The sequence below is a fragment of the Cyprinodon variegatus genome, unplaced genomic scaffold, assembly GCF_000732505.1.
Source record: "Cyprinodon variegatus isolate N-32 unplaced genomic scaffold, C_variegatus-1.0 Scaffold5, whole genome shotgun sequence".
Lineage (NCBI taxonomy): Eukaryota > Metazoa > Chordata > Actinopteri > Cyprinodontiformes > Cyprinodontidae > Cyprinodon > Cyprinodon variegatus.
The window spans coordinates 2,398,159-2,421,867 of NW_015150458.1; the positions used below are offsets into that span (position 1 = coordinate 2,398,159).

Consider the following 23,709-nt stretch of genomic DNA (forward strand, 5'->3'; position numbering starts at 1 on the left):
TTGAGGTATGCCCAGAAAAATCGTTTATAGCCCCGGCCTGTATTAGAGACCGGCCATTATTTACCTCCTCTGACAGCAAGACCGGCCAATATTAGAGACCCGGCCGCTATTGGAATACAGGCCAATATTAGAGAATTTACGGTATACACACACACACACACACACAGTATATACATATAAGCATCAGTGGTACCTGGTACCAAAATACAATTTAATGTAGTTGCACTTGTTTTTTGTAATGGAAGGTTGAATTGAAAACTGAATTGTAGTTTGTCCTCCAGGGTCATGCTGGTGCCTATCCTCAGCAAACTATGGGCAAAAAGGTGTGGTACATCCTGGAGCAGTTGCCAGTTCATGGCATGGTGTAATGAAAGCAATTTAAACATAGATACATACTTTACACTTAAAGTTACTACGTCATCCTCCACTTCAAAAAAGAAAAACAGCAGTTTTTTTTTTCTTTCTTTTTTAAATGCAGTATACAGTAAAGCACGATTAATCCATGGCAAAAGTTGCACAAAATAAGCATCTTTTAGTTTAGTCCAAGCCAAAAAATATACCTGAAATGACATTCTCTTCAGGGATACTCTTTCAAATACTACTACATTATGCACGACTTACCATATCCAGCTGGCAGGGTAATTAGCCAAGTGCAGTCCAGGTTTCCAGGGTAGTTGCCAGGAAAGCCTGGACTCAGGATCACACTACTCATCTCAGAAAGGACCCCACCGCAGCGTGCTGGCAATGAGTACACATAAAATATGTTGTTAACAAATGTACATCAGAGATTACAGCTTTGATCTTTGACAAATTTGAACATAAATACGCTTCTAAAGGGTTTTTATAGTACTGAAAACTGTACTTTATAACTAGCTTTAACAAAAACTAGTAGAAAAATATAGTACCTTTTTTATTTTGTCCCAATGCATAAACATTTAATTTAAAAGGGAATCTCTGACAAAAGCTTTTAGAAAATTTTGAATAATTCGAAAAACACAAACATGAACTTAAAAAAAAGTTAGGGATTTTGACTTTCTTAGAAATAAATTTGGTTGATGCTTGTATCCATCTTTACCTACAGATGACTCAAATCACATCAGTGGAGATTTTTTTTTTTGGCTTTGTAAACTTTAATCAAGCTAACATAGAATAAAAATAAATATTTTATTAGTATTCCTTCATATATCGAAGAACATTGAATAATAATGTCTAAAATACAGATCTAAAATGGGTAGGCTCTCAAGCAGATTTCCTTTATCTGACGTAGTTGTACGAAAGTCTCAAACCTAAATATTATTTCAATGACATTACTATATAATATTCTATAAAGATTGAGAGACTTTTTTTTCATATCCAATACAAAAATCAATAATTTAACTATTTAGTCCACAGTTAAATGTTTTCAAGTGTCTGTGCAATACCTATACAGAGAGGTGGTGGGTAGTTCCAACGACGGACAGTCCCAGGCATGCAGGAAATGTGTGAATGGCCCTAAAAAGGATTTATCACATCTTAGATGCAATAAATTCAGTAACAGTTCATTATACATTATTCTTTTTTCTGAATAAACATAAATCCAGGCAAAAAAGAGATGATTCCTCAGTATTAAAACATAATGTTCTCTTCTCATCCATTGTATTTTTTTAGCCAATCCACTGAACTGTGATTGACAAACTTTTGCTTTTGCTTGGGCGGTAATTTTGGATAGCTTCTGCTTTGCCGATTGGCTTTTCAGTCAATGTTGGTAGAGAGCTAATTTCGCCATGTATTATTCTCTTACCAGCTTCATTAAGCTTTTTTTAAAATGTCTTTTGTTGTTGTTTTGGTTTGATAACATACATTGCACATGAATATTTTTCTCTGGAACACAGAAACTGCCTGTGCATCATGGTTCTTACTTAGTATGATGGTAATCTAGTTTATTCTAAAGAACTAAGCATCTGGAGGTCCACAGTTCTCTTTTTGAAGTATTGGCATTTTTTTATTTATTATTTTATTTTCCTTTAAGTGAACAGGTTTGCCCTGGTCAATCCAGCTGTTGTGAATTAACTTATACAGAGCTTAAAAAAAACATGAAAATTATAAACAAATCTCATCATTCTTACATCAAAATCTTTTATGATGTGAGAATGATGAGATTAAAAATTGACCCAAGGCCTCACATATTAACTTTTCAGGTCAATTTACAGCACTTAGTGGACATTGATGGTCCCTACGGGATGCCCTTCTCAAGAACAGGTATAACCCTCTCTAACTTGAGAGGGTTATACCTGTCACTAATGGGTCATGTGACCAAGAGAATCCCCTTACTCCAGCCTGAACTCCACTTAAACATTATAGCCAACCCTAAAATGTTGTAAAAAAAAAAAAAAAAAGGTATATGTGATTAATCTAGAAGGCTGTGTGTGTATAAATAATCTTCTCAGTCTACTAGTCCAAAGTGGTCAGCTATCAGATTCCAAATGATTGTTTTGTTTTGTAACAGTGCAGTGTTGCCAGTAGCTTTTGAGGGGCACTTAACCTGAAAGTTACAAGTCTGGCATCTCTAGTGGCTGAAAACTACACAGTGATGAGACAGTGAAAATATTATTAACATTTTCATACTTTGTATAAGAATCTAGTATTACTGTAACTGTGTACTGAAGACATGATGTAGACATTTGTATATATTTCCCATTGTATTCATACAGTAATGAGAGGAGAGATTTGATTAAACCTGATTTGGATAACAATGCACTTTCACTAAAATGAATAATTGAAGTGTTTGTAAAACATAATAATCAGTAATGCATACCATAAAGGTAGTCTTTTGTGTGTTTAGTGAAATATTACCTGTAGTGTGTAACCAGGCTCACAGGTGAATGCTACCACTTCATTCACCATATATCTCTCTCCTGTTTTTATGCCGTTTGCTGGGATCATTGGTTCTGGGCAAGTGGTGAGCCCAACAGCTAAAACAAAGAAGAAAGAAAGCCATATTTGTAAAAAAAAAAAAAATAAAAAATGAAGGAAGGAATTTTGTTGGCCTTGCTTGTGTGACTGGTTATGTTGGTTTATCGTCTGCTTTCCTACTAGTGTATGTCCACCTGTACCCACACACAAAACTGTGCAAAGACACACCTACCCGGTTGGCATGTACCATCATTGAATGACATTTGTGACTGTGAATGCATGAGTAATTTTCAAATTAGTCTGCTTGAGGTGGGGGGGGGGGGTGGTTGGGGGTAAGGTGGACTTTATTTATCTTTTAAAGGGAGTGTCAGTCGGAAAGCTGCAAAGCGTTTAACATACATATACTCAGAAAAACACACTTAGTGTATTATGAGGCAGAGCATCAGTGGGCTGTCATGACAACTGATCAATGAAACTCTTCCATTTGGCAGACCATCTTTCTCTCCCTTCTGCCAACAGAGAGTACATCCATTTCCTGACTATGCAAGAGTGGTTATGCTCTGTAAACCGCTGACAGTACCACAAAACATCCCAACAGGACTACTAGATTATGCTAGACACTGTCAGCGGTTAAGCCTAACTGACTGGATGTACTGCACTTCTGTTTTAGCTTATGAGAGGACAGTCGAGCAATAAAGAGATTTCCCTTCATCCTTTCAAACTTAGGCCCCTTTGGTCAGCTTAAAATGTGATCAACATTATTGCTAGAATTATTTACGATTAAACATTCACAGTAATCTGTGTTACCGAAGAAAGATAATATAAAATTATAATAGATATAATTGATGTGGACTGTAATGACATGTCAGAGTGAACCAGTGCTTTTAAAAGCAACACCACGCAGTACCATCACTTACAAATTTTATCCTTCAGCATATCGGGACGTTTTTACACGGTGTGTACCGGTTTTATACAATATTCTGTGACCTATATTTTATGGTGTGACCCAAAAGGGGGCTGCTGCAGATTCTCCTCACAGGTCTATATATTAACCCTAACTTTACATGATTCATACCTAAACCTATAGAGTCACGCGACTAATATACTAAAATATGATGTAGCTCTGCCTTGGGTCACAATATATGTTTCGTCACAAAATACGGTCTAACACCGGGGCGTGTACCTGCATCCCTGCCCCAGTCCTGTCCCAGTCCACAGTTTATAACTTCTTGCAAAATGTTGATAAAAAAAAATGCAAATCACTTGCCATACATTTATGTTTCTGTAGGTGTAGGAAAAGCAGAGGAAATAAATCACCAGAGCTTTGATGTTTACCCAGGGTCCAAATGGACTCTATGAACTGGAGCAGAGTTGAAAGATAACAGCAGCACTCAAAACAGTCTTTCAAAGGAAACAGAGTTCTGACTGCAAGCAAGCAGTAGTGTATTCAGAGGAGAACCTGACAAAAAGGCTTAGATAAAAGGTAAGATCAGTGGCAGTGCTAGCCATTTAGAGGCCTCGAGAACAAATACTTCGTGGTGCCCCTGACCTGGAAAATGAGAACAACAAGAAGAGGTGAACAGGAGCTGGGATAAAGTGGAGACGTTTCTCAACTTTTAAAAAACAACTGAAGTAGAAAAACAAATAACATTCAAACTACAGTACAGATGAGGTCTACAATGTATGGAAGCAGGTGTGTTTATCATTATTAAATTAATGCCGCTTAAAAGAAGTAAAATTAATGTGCATTTTTTAATCAGAAAGGTCTGTTCCAAGATTTTATAAATATTGGAAATAACTATGCTGTGTGAAGTGTTTTCTTATTGTATAACTTTTTGCAGGTTTATGTCTGATAATGTGTTTAGTCCTTTTCTTTTTGGTAATGTGTTATATTATGATTAGCTGCAATAAACTATCTATCTATCTATCTATCTATCTATCTATCTATCTATCTATCTATCTATCTATCTATCTATCTATCTATCNATCTATCTATCTATCTATCTATCTATCTATCTATCTATCTATCTATCTATCTATCTATCTATCTATCTATCTATCTATCTATCTATCCATCTATCTATCTATCTATCTATCTATCCATCTATCTATCTATCTATCTTTAATGATCTAAGCTAAGCTATTCATTATTTTAGGATACTCAAATGAGTCAAAAGCTATACAAGACCCTTAAAGAACCTTAAAGAACCTTAAACCCAGCTAACCCCGCAACTATACCAACAACAAAAGCAGGCGACCCTCTATACCTGACCAGGCAAACACAAAAGCATAGTTCTGAGTTACTTTCCTCTTTGAGGCAGATGGACAGATGAAAAAGCAAAACGCAGAACAATTTGTTATGCTGGCTGTGTTAACACTAGGACATTTAACAGGGCTGCTGCTTAAAAAACTTCATGGACCAGAGTCTTGCATAAAAATATGTTTTGTACAGGCCAGACCTGTAGATGTGCTTGAAAGATTTCATTCTACTGGTAGTAGAATTAATTAAACTTAACAAAAGTAATAATACATAAAAAATATAGAAAGTTGAAATCATAACATGGATTTTTAATATAAATATATATATACGTGCATATATACATAGTAATAAATAAAACTAGTAAACAAGCCTGATGGAGCTCCTGAACGTAAGTTTTGTTGAGCAACACTTTGAGGCAATCATTGTAATCAGGTGTTTCCTGAAATGTTTAGGAAATGAGTCAGACTCCTGCTTCTGTTTACAGGTGTGTTGGTTCACTTTTAATAAGCAAGGCACTTTAATTTGTCTGGAGAGTTTGTCTAAAAAAAAAAATTTTTTAAGCAAAATTCAAAAAAAAATTTTTATTTGACTAAATTATCATTTCATACTCGTATATGGATCTTATTCCTGATAAGAAGCTTTTGTTTTATATTTCAAAACGAGAAGGTGTCTCTGTCTTACCAGTTTTTCATGATTTTAGTGTTTTGGAAGTCAAAATAAAAGCAACTGCTATAGACCAGGCACTAGCTCTAAATTAGCTCTAAAACTATATTGGCAATAAAAACAAAACAAGAAATATTAGCATAGTTGCTTTATCATAGTTGTTGCACCATTTCTATTGTCAAACTATCTACAAATCCTTGAACTATTAGTATTGTTCTGGTAATAAAAGCTAAGTGCCAAAGCTCAGAGCAATTCCATTCAAAAGTACAGTGAAGCATAAACAAAAACACAGTCTTCCAGGTTTTTATTCGTGGTAATGTCATGTCAGCTCACACAGAGATGCCAAAAACACTGATGTGAATTTGTGCACCCACCTATAAATCTCCATTCCACAAAATCCTTATTCGTACACACTAAAACTCACATATTCTCACAGAAGGGGACATGCTCATTGATCTAGAAGTGATTCTAAGCTAAAACAAGTACAAAGGACTGAAATGCACATCTATGCTCTGACAGGTTTGTAAATATATGATGGTAATATAAGTGTCCATACCTGTTTTTGTCTGGCTAGTTTTATTCCTATGTGCTTTCCTTTTTCCTTGGATTTATGTACATGCCTGACACAGGCAGAGAAACTTTGTGTTTGTGTCTGAGCCAACAGGAATTTGTTTGTGTCCCTGCAGGTGAGCGTTGTGTGTGTGTGTGTGTGTGCTAAACTGCAACGCCCAGCATGTGTGTGTGCTCTCGGGCAATACCAGTTCAGGTCACTGACTCTCGTTATTTGATGTCAAAGTTTTGGCAGCAGTATTGTGTGTTTCTGTTTGTGTGTGTTTCTGGTTAGGAAGGACACACTTTATAGGTCCTTTGGAGTTTTATATAATCAAGTATTTTCCCCTTTGAATCCAATCAATTCCCATTAACTTACTCTTGTATTCCAGGTGAAAGCCTGCTGCCACCACACTGATGTCACTTTGAAAGTGCAAGAGTAGCTGATTGGATGTTGAGTTGAGGAGAGCAGGAGCCGTTGTTCCTGTACAACATAAAACACACAGAGACACAATTAGAGCAATGTACAACCTGGGTTTGCCTGTACTGCTTACCGTCTACATATTGATTTGAATAAAAGGAAACCAATAATAAGCATTAACTCAAGTCATTGTAAAACCAAGCTATGCATTTTTGACCGTATTTTACAGATTTTTAAGAAATTTTCATATTGTATATCTTGTCTTGAACTGTTGTTTATAAAGCATTAACTGTTCAAAATACATTTTTAAGTTGCTTCTTAATTATGGACAATGTAAATCAGCCAGGTAAGAAGAGACCACCTTTCTTTGCATTTTGGAGATAAGAACTAAACAAGAGAAAGAATTTTCATTATGCCCTTTATTTGTTTGAATTGCGTCATATACATTTTTCCTCATTTTCATATTTCATACAATTATCCTTGTATATATTGTTTTCAGTTTCTTTTTGATAATACGAGTGTTACATAAGACTCCCCTACAACTTCAATTACCATGTGTACAGTATGAATGATGTTATACAAATAAATTTACAATAGATATGGTGTTCTTCATAATCAACCTAGGTTAAAAAAGTTACATTTCAAAAACAAACTTAATACAGTTTCTCAATCTACTATGTAAAGTGCAATCAACTGCAGTGATGCTTATGAATGACTGTATGAGATATTGAGAATGGTGTAAAATAATAAATAAAAAAAAGACCAAAAAATGGAATTCATAATGACCAAAATTCTATGGATTGTTCCTTAGGATGAGGTGCACTGCTGGTAAAAATGTTATTAAAATCCGTTCTTAACTGTTCAAGTTATCTTGTACACAGACAGACAAACACACACAAACTCTTCTGAAAACTCCTTGGTGGAGGTAAAAAAAAAGAAAAAAAAAAAAAAAAGTAAGCTGAATTCATCATAAAGAATTTAAGGTATGTTGGATGCAGAAGCTCTGATCAATCAGCAAGATCATTGTATCCTTTTCACCTGTTTTTACTGGTTTATCACTGTTACATTTGATTAGGGCTTGGATACATCTCTAGAAGAAAAGCCTTCATGGAAAATGCTGTCTGTTATGTTAAAATAAAAAAAGAATGTAGCTTTTTGAAATCTAATCCAATAAATTTTTTCAGTAAAGCTGTTTTACCAATAAATGACAAGTTGAAAGTCTAAACTTGGGAATATTTACTCTAATATTGTGGTAGTATGAAACTGTTGTAATTTTTTCTGTTGCAAAAATCGTATTATGACTCATGCATGGCATACATCCTTTATTTAAAAAAAGGTAAATGTAGACATATTTGAAATGATGCCTATAAAACATGAACAAGATTTCTTTAGCTACTGTATGAACAAGAAGCATTAGAGCATTCTTCAGGGAAACTGTATTATCTGGCCCTCTTAAGCTGCTCTGTGGTCAACCTTAGATCAGCATGGTTATAGTGGACAGCTCCCTGATGTGTCCTTTATAAAAGGGTACATTCATATGGGTGTACCAGTGTGTGTGTGTGTGCCCTATAGGCGGTATGTCTTATGTGTGATAGCTGTGTGACAGGTATTTGCTTAGGGCAGGGCACAGGGGAAATTCTGCAGGGAAATTGTAAAAGGTTAGTTCATACTTCATTAGTGACTGTCATGGTGGGGACTCTCCTTTTTTTTCCATTTTCCTCCATTCATGATCATTATTGTTAATTGTATTTTTTTTATTACACTAAGCCGTAAACAAATGTAGTTAAATAATGCTACAGCATCTGTCAGCGGGTCTCCTTTCTGGAAAAAATATGGTTCAACCAACATATTAGTTGTTTTTTTATTGCATCTTTGAAGTGTTATGTTAGCGATCTATCTGCATAAGTCTGGGGTGTCATACCTGAGAAGGATCCCAGTTTTGGAGCTGTCATGTCCCCTCCATCATATATTTCCAGAGAGTCCCAGTTATGCTCAGTTGCAAAGGTCATAACCTGGATCTAATAAGTAAAAAAGAACAAAACACGGTACAAAACAGCTTGCAAGTGTATAAGAATCCTAACTGGTAAGTTAAAGGGTGACAAACAGTTGTATTTAACAAAAGTGAGTTTGCTTTCTGTTCAGCATTAATTTGTCAGATAAAAGGTATCTGTTGAAAATAAAAACGTTTATGCATGTATTAAACTTACTTTTTTCAAACCCACAATTCCTTTTTTATGGTATGATGTAATACTATAATCTTTATCGTGGTGTTAATTAGTTTTAAATTAAAAATATTCAAAACACCAGAGTTTAAGTCTTAAAAACCTCAATCTATGCATTTCACTTAGTGAAATAAGATATAGACATTAATGAAAACCTCAATACATTCTATATGTCTCTGATACATAATTGCATACAAATGGGTATACCTGTATTCCTGCTCCTTCACTGACATGGATCCTCCACAGACAGTTTAGGCTATTGGGGTAAGGTTCAGGATAGCCAGGAGACAATATGGTACCTCGACGTTCAGTCAAATTGCCACTGCAGGGAACTTAAATGGAAATATAGAATATTACTTTCCTCACATAATGTATCAACTAAGTAGTTATTAATTACGACAGCTTAATGTAATATGTCCTTGAACGACAGGAGAAAAAATGCAAAGGATGTTTTCAGGGAAGCATAAATAAATGGGCATCATTTAGATGTTTGCTAAATTCCAGCTAATGCTGCGTTCACACCGGGGGCAGCTGGCGCGACAGAAGCAGCGAGTTTACATGCAAAGTCAATGGTTGACGCGCGTCAAGGCGCAGCAAAAAGTCCCGCGGCGCGTTTCGAGCAGCAAGCGCAGCGCGTCTGAGCAGCTGAAGTAGCGCGTCGGGCGCGTTTTGGCATCTGACGCGCGTGACGCGCCGCAAACGCGTTGCTGCGCGAGATGGAAAAATTGAATTTTTGCCGCGTCAACCAATCAGAGAAGCTGATCTGGGAGCTGGCTGGGAGAGAGACACAGCGCTGATGACACAGACCGCTCTGATTACTCCTCTTAAACAGTTTATTAACGCATAATTAACTTAAAATATATACATCTGCCGGCAGAATATGTTGGCTTTTATTATTCTGGTGCCTGCAGATCGGATTATTTAGATGAAAAACACCTACCAGCCGCCGCGGTAAACCGCGAGGAGGCGACCCGTCCAGAGGCTACTGTTGAAGGGATTCTTTCTGTCGGCGCACCGTCGGTATGTGGGGGTCTGAGCAGCTCCGACAGAAATAACATTGGGAGACAGGATTGTAATCTGGATGAACTGACTGCACTGATTAAGTTTTCAGGTGTATTTTCTCACTTAAAAACATATTAAAACTACTTTATTCCCACTGATCACAGCAAATATAGCTGCAAGGCAGAGAAAGGATAGTGAAGCTCCGCCCAACGCACGTCAGAGCCACTTTTGCACCGCGCAGCCAGAGCAGCAAAGCTGCTTCAGCCACGGGTCAGAACTAACTGGTACAAGCAGCAAAAATGAAGCAGCAGACGCGATTTTGCTGCTTTTGCAGCGTCCGGTCTGAACGTAGCATTAGCAGCAAAGATTACATTTTGACACTGAGTGACACAGTAACCTAATTGCCTATTACAATATGATTAAACAGGAGGCAAAACTACCAAAGGGAGTCTTTTCCCATTATATTTTTGCTCCTAGAGATGGAGTTTGTCTTGAGACTTCAAACCTGCTCATTCTTATTGCTACCATGTCATCCCTTCTCTAGGGAATGATGTAAATATAACATTCGAGCATCTTGTTTATAAATGTAAAACATCATATAACTAAAGTATACAGTATAATTAGAAATAATTTAGCATAGAGACAAAATTTAAAATTTTCAAAACATCCCGTAAAGAACCAAAAGCCTCCTTTTTTAAATCTTTTTATTACTGATGTATCAAATACAGGCTCCTGGAAAAGCAAAAGGCTGCACAGACTTACCTCTGACAAAAATAATATTGATGTTCACAAATTAACCTTGGAAATCAAATATTGAAATATTTTAGCATACATTGTGATTTAAGGAAGGAATAGTTTATAATATATATAATTTACATTTAAATTCAAATGTAAATATTTGCTGACAGGTCAAGGTTCTGACAGATTCTTGATGTAAGTTTTCAAACTGTTTTTTTGTAAAATTTGTGCCTTATCTATTTATTTAATCGAAACATTGTGAGGAAATTTATTTTGGAGAAACATTGATTTGCTGATTACATTCTTAAAGCACCATAGCTTTGATGATCTTACCTATGCAAGTGGGTGTTGATGCATTCCACTGTGCTAAGGCACCCGGTACAGCCTGGCATCGAATTGCACTAGATCCTTTCAACAGGTAGCCAGGGCTGCACTCGAAACGGACAACAGAGCCTGCAGAGAACTCTGAGCCAATTCGCCTGCCATACCGAGGCTCTGGCACTGAGCTGCATTGACTATCACTTGTGCGAGGAACAGCTACAATGAGGAAAAAAGGTCAAGCTGCATTACAATGAAAGGAAGAAATCATCTAACTATCTATCTATGAAAATTATTTCAATAAATTAAATAAACACAACTGTACTTTTTTTTTAAATACTTTAGAAATACAATTTATATTTTATAAACGTAGAAATAATTACACTTAAAGTGAAACATTTCAAGCAACTGTGTCCAGGAAATACTGAAAAGGAAGCCAAAAAAATATACTTTCTAAAATGAAAGTTCAAGGAAAGTTGTTTCAAAGGATAGAAATTGAAAGTTGATTTAAAAAAATTTAAAAATAGAAAATTGATAAGAAGAAAAACGTCTTCATGAAAAGGGTTGCACAAGCAAAAAGGATAACAACAGCATTAAAAACATTGTAACGAAAAATCATTTAGAAAAATAAATCTTAAATTTCCAAGGCTGGATTCAGTGCATTATGAATCACACATATGCATCTAGGACATGGGCACTTTTTTGCATTTATAATGACACTTCTCAGTGCTCTTAAATCCTCCTTATCAGATGAAAGTAAATTTAATTTGAAAACCAAGGTACAGTGGTCTGAACAAAGAATGGAGACACACATAACACAAGGTGTTTGATGTAGAACTTCTTTTGATAAGTTGACAAGCTTTATGTAGATGCAAATTTTATTTCCAGCAAGATTTGACAACTGTCTAGATATCTGCTTTAATGGCAACAAAATAACTACCTTATTGTACCACGATGCAATGATGCAGTAGTTCACGGCAAATCCCTGGCCTAGTTCTGCGCTCTCTACTGCTAAATTCATAGACAAATATTTGATTTACTTTTTCATAGTTTACATTTGCAATGACCAATAAAGTTTATTATCTTCATTATCTATGCCCTTTTCCTATATAATATTTCCTTCATCGAAAGAAGATAATTTGGGGTTTTCTTTGGCTGTAAGCCACAATCCAAAAATGTTCATAAGTGGAAAACACCTGAAATATAGTATTTCCAAATGATTTACTTAAACACAAAAATTTGTTTATTAATTTTAGTGATATGCATATGTATTTATATGAGAACAAGAATAATATTAATACAATTGTTAGGCTATAGATGAAGATATATCTACAACTCAGAAACAGATGCAGAGTTACCTTGGTAGACGAAGTGAAAGCCTTTAGCTGATTGGCCACTCTTAGCATTGAATCGGAGCATGATTTGATTAGATGTTGCCAATGGCAAAGTCTCTCCTGAAATAAATAAACATATGGAAACACAGTCTTGAGATAAAGGAAAAAGATAAAACCTAAGTGTTTCAACAGAAATTTTGTAGATGAAAAAAGTCGAAAATATACAACACTTTAATACAATCATCTGCGCACTCCCAGCAGCAGTTTCAGCCTATTTAATGATATTGTAACTATTTACTTAGTATGGCCCCCTGTCACTTTCATTGTGTCCTCAATAAGTCACCCAGGCTTCTAATAATATTTTTCTGAGGTCTGAATATGGCACAAAGCTTTAACCTTTAGTATGTTGGTAGAAAATTTATAATTGTTATCCGAAATTGCAGACCACATAGCAGAGAGCAAAGCCTTAAGGCATTATGCTCTTAAAACTATAAAAGTCTACAGAGGTCCTTAAAAACTATAATTTGTTGAATTAACCTTTTCAACTATAACAGTTTTTAACAAAGTAAAAGCAAGTTAAAAGAAACATGTTTATATTAACAATATCGTAAACATGCTCTCATTTAGTCGTATTAAAATCAGTTTTCTTCATAAATAAGTAGTTGTACTTAGCCTGCGTTCTCCCATCAGTAACTGTTTCTTCTACTGGTTTTCATCAGTTTTAATACAGACAGCTTTTACAAAGCTATGTAGATGTGAATTGGAGAGGTAAAACATATTTTAGGTTAAATTAGCTAAATGTCTTTTTTGGCTTACTGATTTTCCACCAGTAAAACCAGTGAGGGAGATGCAGCAAACACTTTGAAAAGTCTTGAGGGCACATATATAGGATCCATACTAAAAATTCCAACAATGGCATAGAGAAAAAAATAAATCTTATTTATACAAACCTGCATATACCTACTTGAATGGAATTTAATCTTATGAATAATGGCTGTAGCTCAATATTTGAGTACAACGTTCCGCCTCACATTCTGCTCTTTACACAGCCACATTTATAGCCCATTCATAGCCAGACCTTGGAAACAAGAGACTGCTTAGGTTCCCAGGGCAACTAAGGGACCCCTAGGAAAAATTAGCATCTATATTGATTTCTATATGGATATAGTAACAAACTCCCACTATTTCATAATAGAATTAAGAATTTCTTTAGTGATGCATGACATACCGCTATTAACATTGGAATCTGCCTGTGTTGGTCACTCTGAAACATGTCTGTATCGGTCCGACAAGTAAATCTGGCCCATTATTAGTAGCATATAGGGGAGCAGATTGGTCATGTGACCGTAATAATGATGTAGTGAATTATTGTGAGCTTATATATGAAGTAGAGAAGCAATGTAGTTGTTTTTATTGTCAAAAGTCTAGGGATATATCAAGAGCATAATATTTTAGAGTTGGGCAATAAATCAACATCAGTACACCTAATCATAAAAAAATATGTTAGATGAAATCTTTAAAATTCCAGTGAACTTGCAACCAGAAGCATATGGGGAAGAAAGGATTAAGACCCTTGACCTCCCACAGCCAAGCCAACCGAAGCAGGTTGCTGACCTATTTTAAGGCCAAAGGGCCCCCACATACATGTGCAGACATGGGAGGTGGACTTCTTGCAGACCAGTGCGCAAAGCTACATTTTTACACTCGTATAACAATTTGTCTCACTACACTGCTTGGCAGCAAAGTACTTCTCATTAGGAAGGAGTATTTATACGAAACTGTTAGAAATATGATACTGATACAAGGATCTTTAGACGATAGCTGGCGGCAACACACTGGTCAGAGGAGCCAGTCGTCGGGACCAGCAGTCTCAGCCACACCTTACTGACAGGTTTGAGATGAAATGGCGCAAGGTGCTCAGCTAGAATTTGTTTCTTTTGTTTTTGTGAAGCTACAGTATTAACCAAACTCATCCGATAATGCCAGGGATGTGTGGGAAATGAAGGCATTTGTCATGACAAATGTAGAAATAGGTGCGCTCACCTATGAAGGCGGAAATGTGGCTGCGGATAGTCATCTCAAGTATGTCAGGGTCTTAAAGGTCATGTCTAAATAGGGTTGTGGTTACAATTTAAGCATTTTTTTTCACTGGTAAAATTAACGATGCCATAACTCAGAAGTGGGCAATTCCACTGCCCGAGGTCCTATATCCTGTAAGTTTTAGATGCGTCAATGGTTCAACACACTAGTATTAACTATGTACATGATTAAGAGGATTCTGGAGAAATCAGCTGCATACTGCACAAATTCAGCCATTTTATTCAGGTTTATATTAGTTTATACAATAATTTTATATATCAGTTATAAAATTAAAATTATATATTAATTATATATATATATATATATATATATATATATATATATATATATATATATATATATATATATATATATATTATATTATATTGTGAAACAGAAAATGTGGTCTGTTGTGGCTGCAAGAATCATTATTAGCTCCACCTCATGTTAACACTGGTGGGGGTGAGGATACAAAAATTATATAGATATATTATTTATCTAAAGCCTTCAGAGTTTTATTCTTTTTTTTTTCTTCCAAAAAAGTAAACACTAGACAGAAATAAACTTCAAAGAAAATTTTATGTCTCTTCAGACTGGCCTTTTTCCTTGAAAGTTTTATGAATAAATCAAAAATCCAGCACACATTGTAAAGAACATAGAATCTATTCAGCAATATGCAAAATTAAAACTATACATAAATAGAAAAACATGAGGATGTATACTTTCAAAAACAATCTATTTACAAATATGTTTTGGCTCCTATGATCAGAGGGTCTAGCACCTAAAAAGTATAAAGAAATTTTGTGAGCTGGAAAAATAGATATACAAAACATGAGGAAAATATTCTGGATATTTTACTGCAGAGAACTTATTGGCAATGACACATTAGCATAAGAAAAAGTTACAAGTAATGGCATCACAACTGGCTATGAGCAATGTTAATCAATATTTCCTCACACTTCATTCCTCAAATTTTGTGATAAACATCGATTTTACAAGACCTGTCAGATTTTGTCAATTCACAGTGTGTTTCCTCGCAATGACTCAAAGTACTGCCAAGCTTTGATGACTCAAAGTTGCAGGGCATGCAAACCTGTGGAGGCTCCTACTGCTGCACAGTAGATAATACATCACCACTGAGACTCTCTCAGCAGCTGAAATCTTCCTGTAAAGATATCCCCTAAGTAATTTTGACCAAATAAATCACTGTCAAATAAATTATAATAACGACCGTTGGTGCTCAGTTCTAGAGCTTAGGGAGCCATTTTAGGGAGCACCATGTATAAGTTAACTATCACCTCTAAAACAAGGCAAATAACAGAAAAAAAGACACTAAATATGTCAGGACTGAACAGGTGTTTCTCCATAACGTCTCATTGAAACAATGGTCAACATTATAAAAGTTGAACTGTAAGCTTGATAATAAGATATAACTAAACTGAAGTCTCTTATGTTTGTTTAGAGATAGAAATAGTGGACATACTCACCTGAGTGGGATCCAGTTAGAGAGCTAAGCAGTCGGCTATTATCATTTGCTCCATCAAACAGCTCCACTGAGTCATTTGTTGCCGTCTGGAAAACAGCAAACTGACCGAAGACCACTAAAAAATAACAGTGGAAAAAAATGAACGAGAAAAATAAAACTGTCTTAGTACCTTTATCGGTATAACTTTCAGTATCCATATTCAGTGTAACTAAAACATACTTACCAAACTGTGGGGAAACAGTAATGTAATAGGAACACATCTGCCTTGCAGTGTAGTTTAAAGGATAATTTGGGGACAAAACAACACCCTCTGAACCACCATAGTGTCCTCCACATGGAGCTGCCAAAAAGAAGAGAAATATTTCAGAAGTTTCTACTTTAAAGTTGTTAAACTGGGCCAAGTCACATACGTACTGTAATGTTACTAATTTCTGATGGATTAATGAGTAAGAACTGCAAGCACGTAAAACACAACCATATTTATGTCTCCTGCTTAATCTTGATGCAAAAATCTTTTTCAGACCCAAAAAGGACTAAGTAAACACTGTCAGGATGAACCTCTGTCATATATTATGTAGATTAATGTTTTTTGTGTTTTTTTATGTTTTTTGTAGGTCAAGTATGTGACTAGGTGCCTTTAAACAATTCACAGGTTTCAAACCACTCTGAAATAATATGAAAAAATATGATTATCCCCTTATTAGGGTATTCGACAAAAAGTAGACTTGTCCACGTAATTAGGCTGAGTCGACTCGCATATGGGTAACTCGAATGACTAATTTGCAGCAAAGTCACTAAGGAGTTGTTTATAAGCATCAAGTGATCACAGCTAACAATGATCAAGTTTTAATGTAGGTCTTTCGACCTAGAGGGAGCAACAACAAAACTAAAAACCTACTTCAAAACTCAGTATTGACTTTTGTCCAACCAAAGACTATTTATATTAGTATTTATTTTCTTGGCAATACAGACAAAAAATAGGATTCAAGTTTTTCTTGCTAATTTCTTTTCTGATTCTGCAAATTTAATACATTTCTGCCTATATTTCAACATTGTCTTAATTCTGCTCCCTTTCTGGGCAGGCATTAAGCTTTGCTAAGTTTGCTGCAAATTCATAACATTCAGCTTGCTTCTGCTATTTTTCAACAAAGAAATTAAGCTTAAGCTTCATATTTTCTTCTATTTCATATCATCTCCGCAGTTTCTGTAGTTTTTGGCTTACAGTTTAGCGCACAGCATTCTCACACCTATTTCGTGGGAACAGCAATATTTCTAGTTTCCATCGCCAGACCAGCAGGTTTAATCAGATAGTTAAAAGTGAAAAAGAAACACCCCTACTGTATCTCATTACTGATACAGTGCAAAACTTTTAACATTTAAATGTGGCAGTAATTAGCCGTTCGCTTTGCTCAAACTGTCCTTTTTCTCTGTGGCTTATATCTATGAACACAGAGCTACATGAATGTGATCACAATGTTAACAAGAAACAAAGCTTGGTTAATAGTAATGGGCACAAACATAATTTAAGATTAAATTATATGAATGAGAGCTGTCTAAAAACAGCAGATGTATAACAAAATTTGGAAAACCTTGTGTATCAACACTATCTGAGTTGTAACATGGTCTTGTGATGCTTACCAATTCAAATGGGGTTTCCTGGTTGAGTTAGCTGCTGGATTTTGTTTTTGTTTAATTGGAATAGCTAAAAAAAAATCCTATGAAAACTTGAAACTTAAAAGATGTTTTTTGTGTTTTGTTAATCGAGCAAAGATTTTAAAATATCTAGATCAAACTATATTTGAGTGAAAGTTTGCATAGTTACCCACAAAGACATGTTTGCACCAGTTAAAAACCCAAGTTAATTTTAGCTCAAAAACCTAATTCAAAAATTGAAAGATTTTTACAGTTCTATGTCCATGTGTGAGATGTAGATAACTTTCTTATTATTTGTTTACCTCTTGTGAATTTGGTGTGAAACCAAATCATCCAAATTTACAAAATGTGCCATCGCTTAAAAAAATAGACTGAAGATTGTTTTTAAAATAAGAAATCTAATGGCACTCTTTGAATATAACAACAGACAACATAGTTCTGGCAGATTAAAACTTAATAAATTACTTTACAACAAAATCACACTGCATTTATTTATTTTTACAACACACTTTTCTGAAGAATATGTTTTTTTTTGTTTTTTTTTTTCAAAAAAAAAAAAAAAAAAACAGGACACACAGTAACTGTCATGATCTGGCCTGTTTGCTCCTCCCTAATTAGTAATTCCTTTCACCTGTCGTTTTTCCCTCCCTGCCTCATTATAATTCATTCCTCTCACCTGTTTCCTCTAGTTTATATTCAGTTCAACCTGAGCATTCAGTGCCAGATCATTGCTTGTCTTTCTGTCAGTCTTTCTGTTCAGTTTTATTTGGTTCATGTCCTGGATCCTTGCTGCCAGTGGAAAGAGGGTTTTAGTGTTTGTCTCGTCTCCTGTCCACTGTTCCTCCCCCGCAGAGTCCTCTGGGTTTTTGGCTCATTATGTGGGGAGGTTCAGTTTTTATCAAAGTAAGCCTGGCTCCAGGGAGGAGACCAGTTTAAAGTCCTGCTTCAAGTTCCGGTTCCTACGTCTCGGCTACCCTCTTCCACTGTGCCTGCCTGTCTGCACCTGATCATGTCTTCTCCTGTGCGTGACCACCTGGTCATGCTTCTGGTCCCAGTCTGACTCTGAACCCTCCTGGAAACCTGTGGATACCTGGAAGTCTGGATCCTGCCACCTGTTCCTGTTCCTGCCTGATCTGGATCCTGCCTGTTTCTGTCTGTTCCTGTCTGTTCTGGATCCCTCACCAGGATCAGCTTCCAGCATAACCTCTCGGACTGCAGCACTGGGGACACTCGTGGTCTGGACTGTTAAACCAGGTAAATGACCGACCCAGATAATCATATATCAGTTTATCGTGGTCACTTACCTGTGTTTCCTCCCTAGAGTGTCGGAGATTGGGTGCCCCGCCCCCCCGCCTGCAGTGTCCGCGAGCCACAGCTCCGCTTCAGTTTTTGTTTTATTTAATAAACATTTGAACTTTCCTACTGACTGTCTCTCCTTGAATACTGGGTCCATCTGTCCGCAATTCATGACAGTAACTGCCTACATAAACCTTTGGGGCCAGAGCTCAAAAAACAGCATGTGATTTTCTTTATTACTTTAATGTAGTTTCAAAAATCCAATAAACACATACACAAACTGCAAGAACTATGAGAAACAGGCCTTACTATGACTCAATTCCTCTCTGCAATCCCCAAGAGAGCAAGAACTCTTGCCGATGAAAAGTATGTGGGTGTGTGCACACTTACACTCTTAATAAGGCAAAGGTCACTGACATTTATGTAAGTGTCTGCGAAAGCGTGTGCACAAAACAGCTGCAAGAAGCTCATCGGTCAATGTCATCTCTCCCAATACACACAATATACTCTCTCCATGTTTTTTTTTATTCCTCCTTTTCTCACCCTTTCTGGCCTGTACTCATCCTGTCTTGTTGCGGTTGCTACGGTGTTAACCTCTACAGGTCAGATCCATTATCCACCAACGTCATTAGCTTTGACCCTTAACAGATTTTAATTATCATCGCCACTGTACATGTTGAAAATGTGAGGGTGTATGAGTTCAAAGTTTGATCATTCTCTAAGAGACACCAGACAACACTTTGTGATTTAATCTGCAGCCAATGTCATGGGGTCTGGCTGTAGAGCTGAGATGTGAGGATGTGATATTTTTGTACAGGATCATAAAGCTTAAATGCTACCAGTTATTAGCTGGTAACATTCCTTTAAACACACCCTTGAGGGTTACTTTTTAAAGAAAAGACATCAGCAAATTTGGTCTTGTGAAGACTGTGCATGAGAGGCTAAAAAAGTACACCAGAGAGCCCTTAAGCATTTTCACTTTTCACTGTAGAGCATTGGTGAGGCCCAAAGGACTTTTCTGTAATATGTGCCAATGTCTACGTGAAGTGAACACATTAAGATTAGTTGCATTATGTTAGCCCAGGCTTGCTTGTTAAAACTTCTTTGTATGGTCAAGTAAAAATCCTTCCACGCTTCTGGTTTCAGTTCTTTTATACCCATCCAGTGATATCACTGTGCTCCATTTCTGCCACTTTATATTTTCTTATCTTTTCCTAAAGCTTCATAGTAGCTTTAGTAGCCAAACATCTTAAAAGCATGACAAGTAGTAAGTGCTTTTTCTCTTACCCCTTCTCCAGATCTAAGTGTGTGACAATGATTTATATTTTGGATTGATTTTTTCCTTTAATTTTTAGACCCTTTAGTTCTATGGGTCATGTCTTCATCTAACTAAAATCCCCCAGTGGTGCTGCTCTAGACTTGGGTATCAGCTCTATCAGAAGCCTCTGTACACATTGCTTTGATCACTTTCATCCTCTCCCACAGACACACTCAAATAAATGAAAAAAGCCATCAAGTCAGTCTGCTTCTCTCATACATTCATTTGCTTTGATCATCCACACGTACACAAAACTTCAGTAGTCCTAACTCCCGCTTCCAATTTATTTCATTTCAATTTCTATTGACTAACATACATGTGTATAAAAGTATTAAAAGAAGACTTAAAGCTCAGGAAAATATAGTTTTTAACTGTCCAATCTTTTAAACATTAAGTTGTAGTATTTTAAACCTTATAATTACAACATTTCATTCTTTTTCCAATGGATGATCCAACTTACAATTTTGCATTGGCTGTTAGTGGTACATATACACAAGATTAACAAGTAAAATTTTTGTCTGAGAGGATGTACATTTTGTTATAGGTATTTGACACAAATATTTGACCATTGAGGTAAGGGGTCAATCCACTTTTTCTTTATTCAACTGTATGGTCCCAGACTTCTCATCCCAACTGCTCATATTTGACTGTAAAAGCTCTCCAGTGTTTGATGAAGGTCATTGTCTTAAGACAATATCAAAACCCCAAATCAAAGACGTCATTGCGGAGTTCATAACCCAAACATCTATCTAACCACAGCTATGGCTTGAGATCCTGTTCACTAACATCACAAACAAAATCTGCAGCAATAACCCTAATTGTATTCAAACTGCTTACTATGAGCTTGATGCAATATCGAGCAGGTCTGAGAGACACTCAGCCTCTAAAAACAAGTCATATTCTTTTTTTTAGGGAAGAGGAGTATTCTTTAAAACAACTCATCATTCAGTCTACACACTAATTGTAGTGTCATACTGTAAACTATCAACTGTATATCCACAGCAAGAACTAATGAACACTATTTTATATTTTAAACTTGGAATATCTGCTTCTAAATATCACCCCTCTCCCAACTGTTTTATTGACACCTGTTAAATCAAAAAATCCTAAATTAGTTTCTGCCCTAAATCACATTCATTGTAGCTGCTCTGTCATGATCTTGACCCTGTCACACACCTGCTTAGCTCTGCCCAGTTCTCATTACCTGCTTGTTTGATACACCTGCGTCAGCCTCTATCTAACCAGCCTTCAGACTAGTCGTCAATGCCATATTATTTTCTATCCATTGCTGAGAATTATGCAAGTGTTCCTGTATTCTGATTACCAGATCCTTACCATTTTTGCCTCTCAACCTCTGAGTCTGCCTGTTCCTGTCTGATCTCTTTGCCTGACTTGTCTTCTGACTCCTGCCAGATATCTGCCTGTTTGTTCACCGTAACTGGAACTGTGAACCCACTCCATGCAGAATTCTCCCTCGGCACTTCTCCGGACCAGGATCTGGACCTCCTGGCTCTGACAACCAAGCACATCACTGACATGGGCTTTGGCTTCCCCTCTGCATTATCCTGTCTACATTTGTCAGATCAGTTCTGATCTCCTACCTTTCCTCCGACCACCAATACACCAGCATCTGGGACTCTCTGTGTGGTGACTGCCATGCGTTGGCACCCTCTGGGCTCGGACTGAACTATAAGACCAGTTTAGTGACTCGCACATTTGTTAACTTCCACCAGAAAGATGTGGTAACTAACCAGTTGTCTTCACCTGCAGAACCTCCTGTCATGATCATAGCCCCAGTAGCGGATCTACTTACACACTTAATTCACCTGTCGTTGCCTCCCCGCTCTCTAATTATCATTCATGTTATTCACCTGCTTTCTCTTATATATATACGGTTCAGCCCAGCCATCGGACACTTGTAGAACACTGAACCTGTCTTCACGCTCTGAGGATTCCTGGAACTCTGGGTCTGTCTGTTTATCTCGGATCAGAACCCCTGCTTGGACTACGGACTCCTGGATCTTGGAACTGTCCGGTTCTGAACTGTTTCTCTGACCTGGATCAGATTCCTGCCTGCTCACTGGGGTTGCTGCATCAAGGACACTTTCGATGGCTCTGAGCTGCAGTTCGTTTGGCAGTCGATCGGCTGGATCCTATCTTCCTGCCTTCCAGAGTGCCAGTGATGGGTTGTGCCCCGCCCCCTGCAAACACTGCTGTCTGCTTGTCCTCAGCAGCACGCGTTTCTGTTCTGTTCCGTTTTATCATTTCTGTCATTGAACGTCTTGAACCTTCCCATTGTCTGACTGACTCACCTTGAATACTGGACCCATCTGTCCCATTTCTCACAGTTCCTGCCTTAGACGCTGCTCACTCAGGTTCAGTTTTAAATTTTTGAGAAAGCTAACTGTATCCACTTTGAATGCTGGATCCTACTGTTCTGAGGTTGACATGCTCCTAATCCAGGGAAGAGCATATGTTGGATGAACTTTAATGTTTAACTAGGTGGTGAGCAGAATATATTTTAATATAAAAAAGAGCAATCCAAATAAAGAAAAGAGAAAAAAATGAATATATATATATTAAATATTTCTACACATATAGTTTTATAAGACACTTTAATAACTCTATTTTAAAACAAAAAGTATCTTATGTCAATCTCTGGATGAATCTCACAAAAAAAAAAAAATAATAATAATAAGAGAATAAGGGTCCTTAATAAGGCTGTACAATATAACAGCAAATGGTCACCCCAATAGTGTGTATGGTATAATAACAGACTGATGAAAACATCCATACCGATTTCCTTATTATAATATTTATCATAATAGTTTTCCATCATTATACAATGCAAATAGTTTCTAATATGGCATAGCCCTATTTATGAATTGAGATTTTTTTCTTGCTGTTTAGCTAGATAACCACAAAAATATTTCTGTGGAGCTGGTTTACAGTTGCCTTTTGTACCTCTGTTTCTGTACTGTATTACTGTATGTCTGCTTCTGTCTCCTTGAACCCCAGTTGGGCTTGGCAGATGGCTGCCCACACTGAGTCTGGTTCTGCTGGAGGTTTCTTCCTCTTAAAAGGGAGTTTTTCCTCTCCACTGTCACTACAAGCATGCTTAGTGGGAGGGATTGCCTTTGAGAAAATGAGTCAATGCAATCAACTGCTTTTCCTTAGATAGAGAACTTTCCATTATTTTGACTGTATGATCTGGTTGAATGACATGTGTTGTGAATTGGTGCTATATAAATAAGCTGAACTGAATTGAATTGAATTACCTCTGGGTGTGAAGTTTTTTAACTCAGTCTTCACACTCGGTGAGTGTATGCATTAAATAACTGGGGATGTCTAATTCTGAAACGCTTTGTGTGTGTTGTTATAGATACTGCACCATCCATCCATCCATCCATCCATCCATCCATCCATCCATCCATCCATCCATCCATCCATCCATCCATCCATCCATCCATCCATCCAT

At 36.6% G+C, this 23,709-nt stretch overlaps 1 protein-coding gene across 1 annotated transcript in view; it reads right to left on the reverse strand.

Moving 5' to 3' along the window:
* The window catches only part of csmd1 (CUB and Sushi multiple domains 1), a 576,851-nt gene that overhangs the window by 83,360 nt on the left and 469,782 nt on the right, over positions 1-23,709 (reverse strand). Inside the window, exons 33-42 of the mRNA XM_015374130.1 lie at positions 16,188-16,304; positions 15,966-16,079; positions 12,424-12,519; positions 11,081-11,284; positions 9,215-9,339; positions 8,707-8,803; positions 6,744-6,848; positions 2,833-2,951; positions 1,422-1,491; positions 622-738 (exon numbers count right to left, since the gene is read on the reverse strand). Coding sequence (XP_015229616.1) covers positions 622-738; positions 1,422-1,491; positions 2,833-2,951; positions 6,744-6,848; positions 8,707-8,803; positions 9,215-9,339; positions 11,081-11,284; positions 12,424-12,519; positions 15,966-16,079; positions 16,188-16,304 — 1,164 coding nt within the window. The remainder of the gene's footprint in view (positions 1-621; positions 739-1,421; positions 1,492-2,832; positions 2,952-6,743; positions 6,849-8,706; positions 8,804-9,214; positions 9,340-11,080; positions 11,285-12,423; positions 12,520-15,965; positions 16,080-16,187; positions 16,305-23,709) is intronic.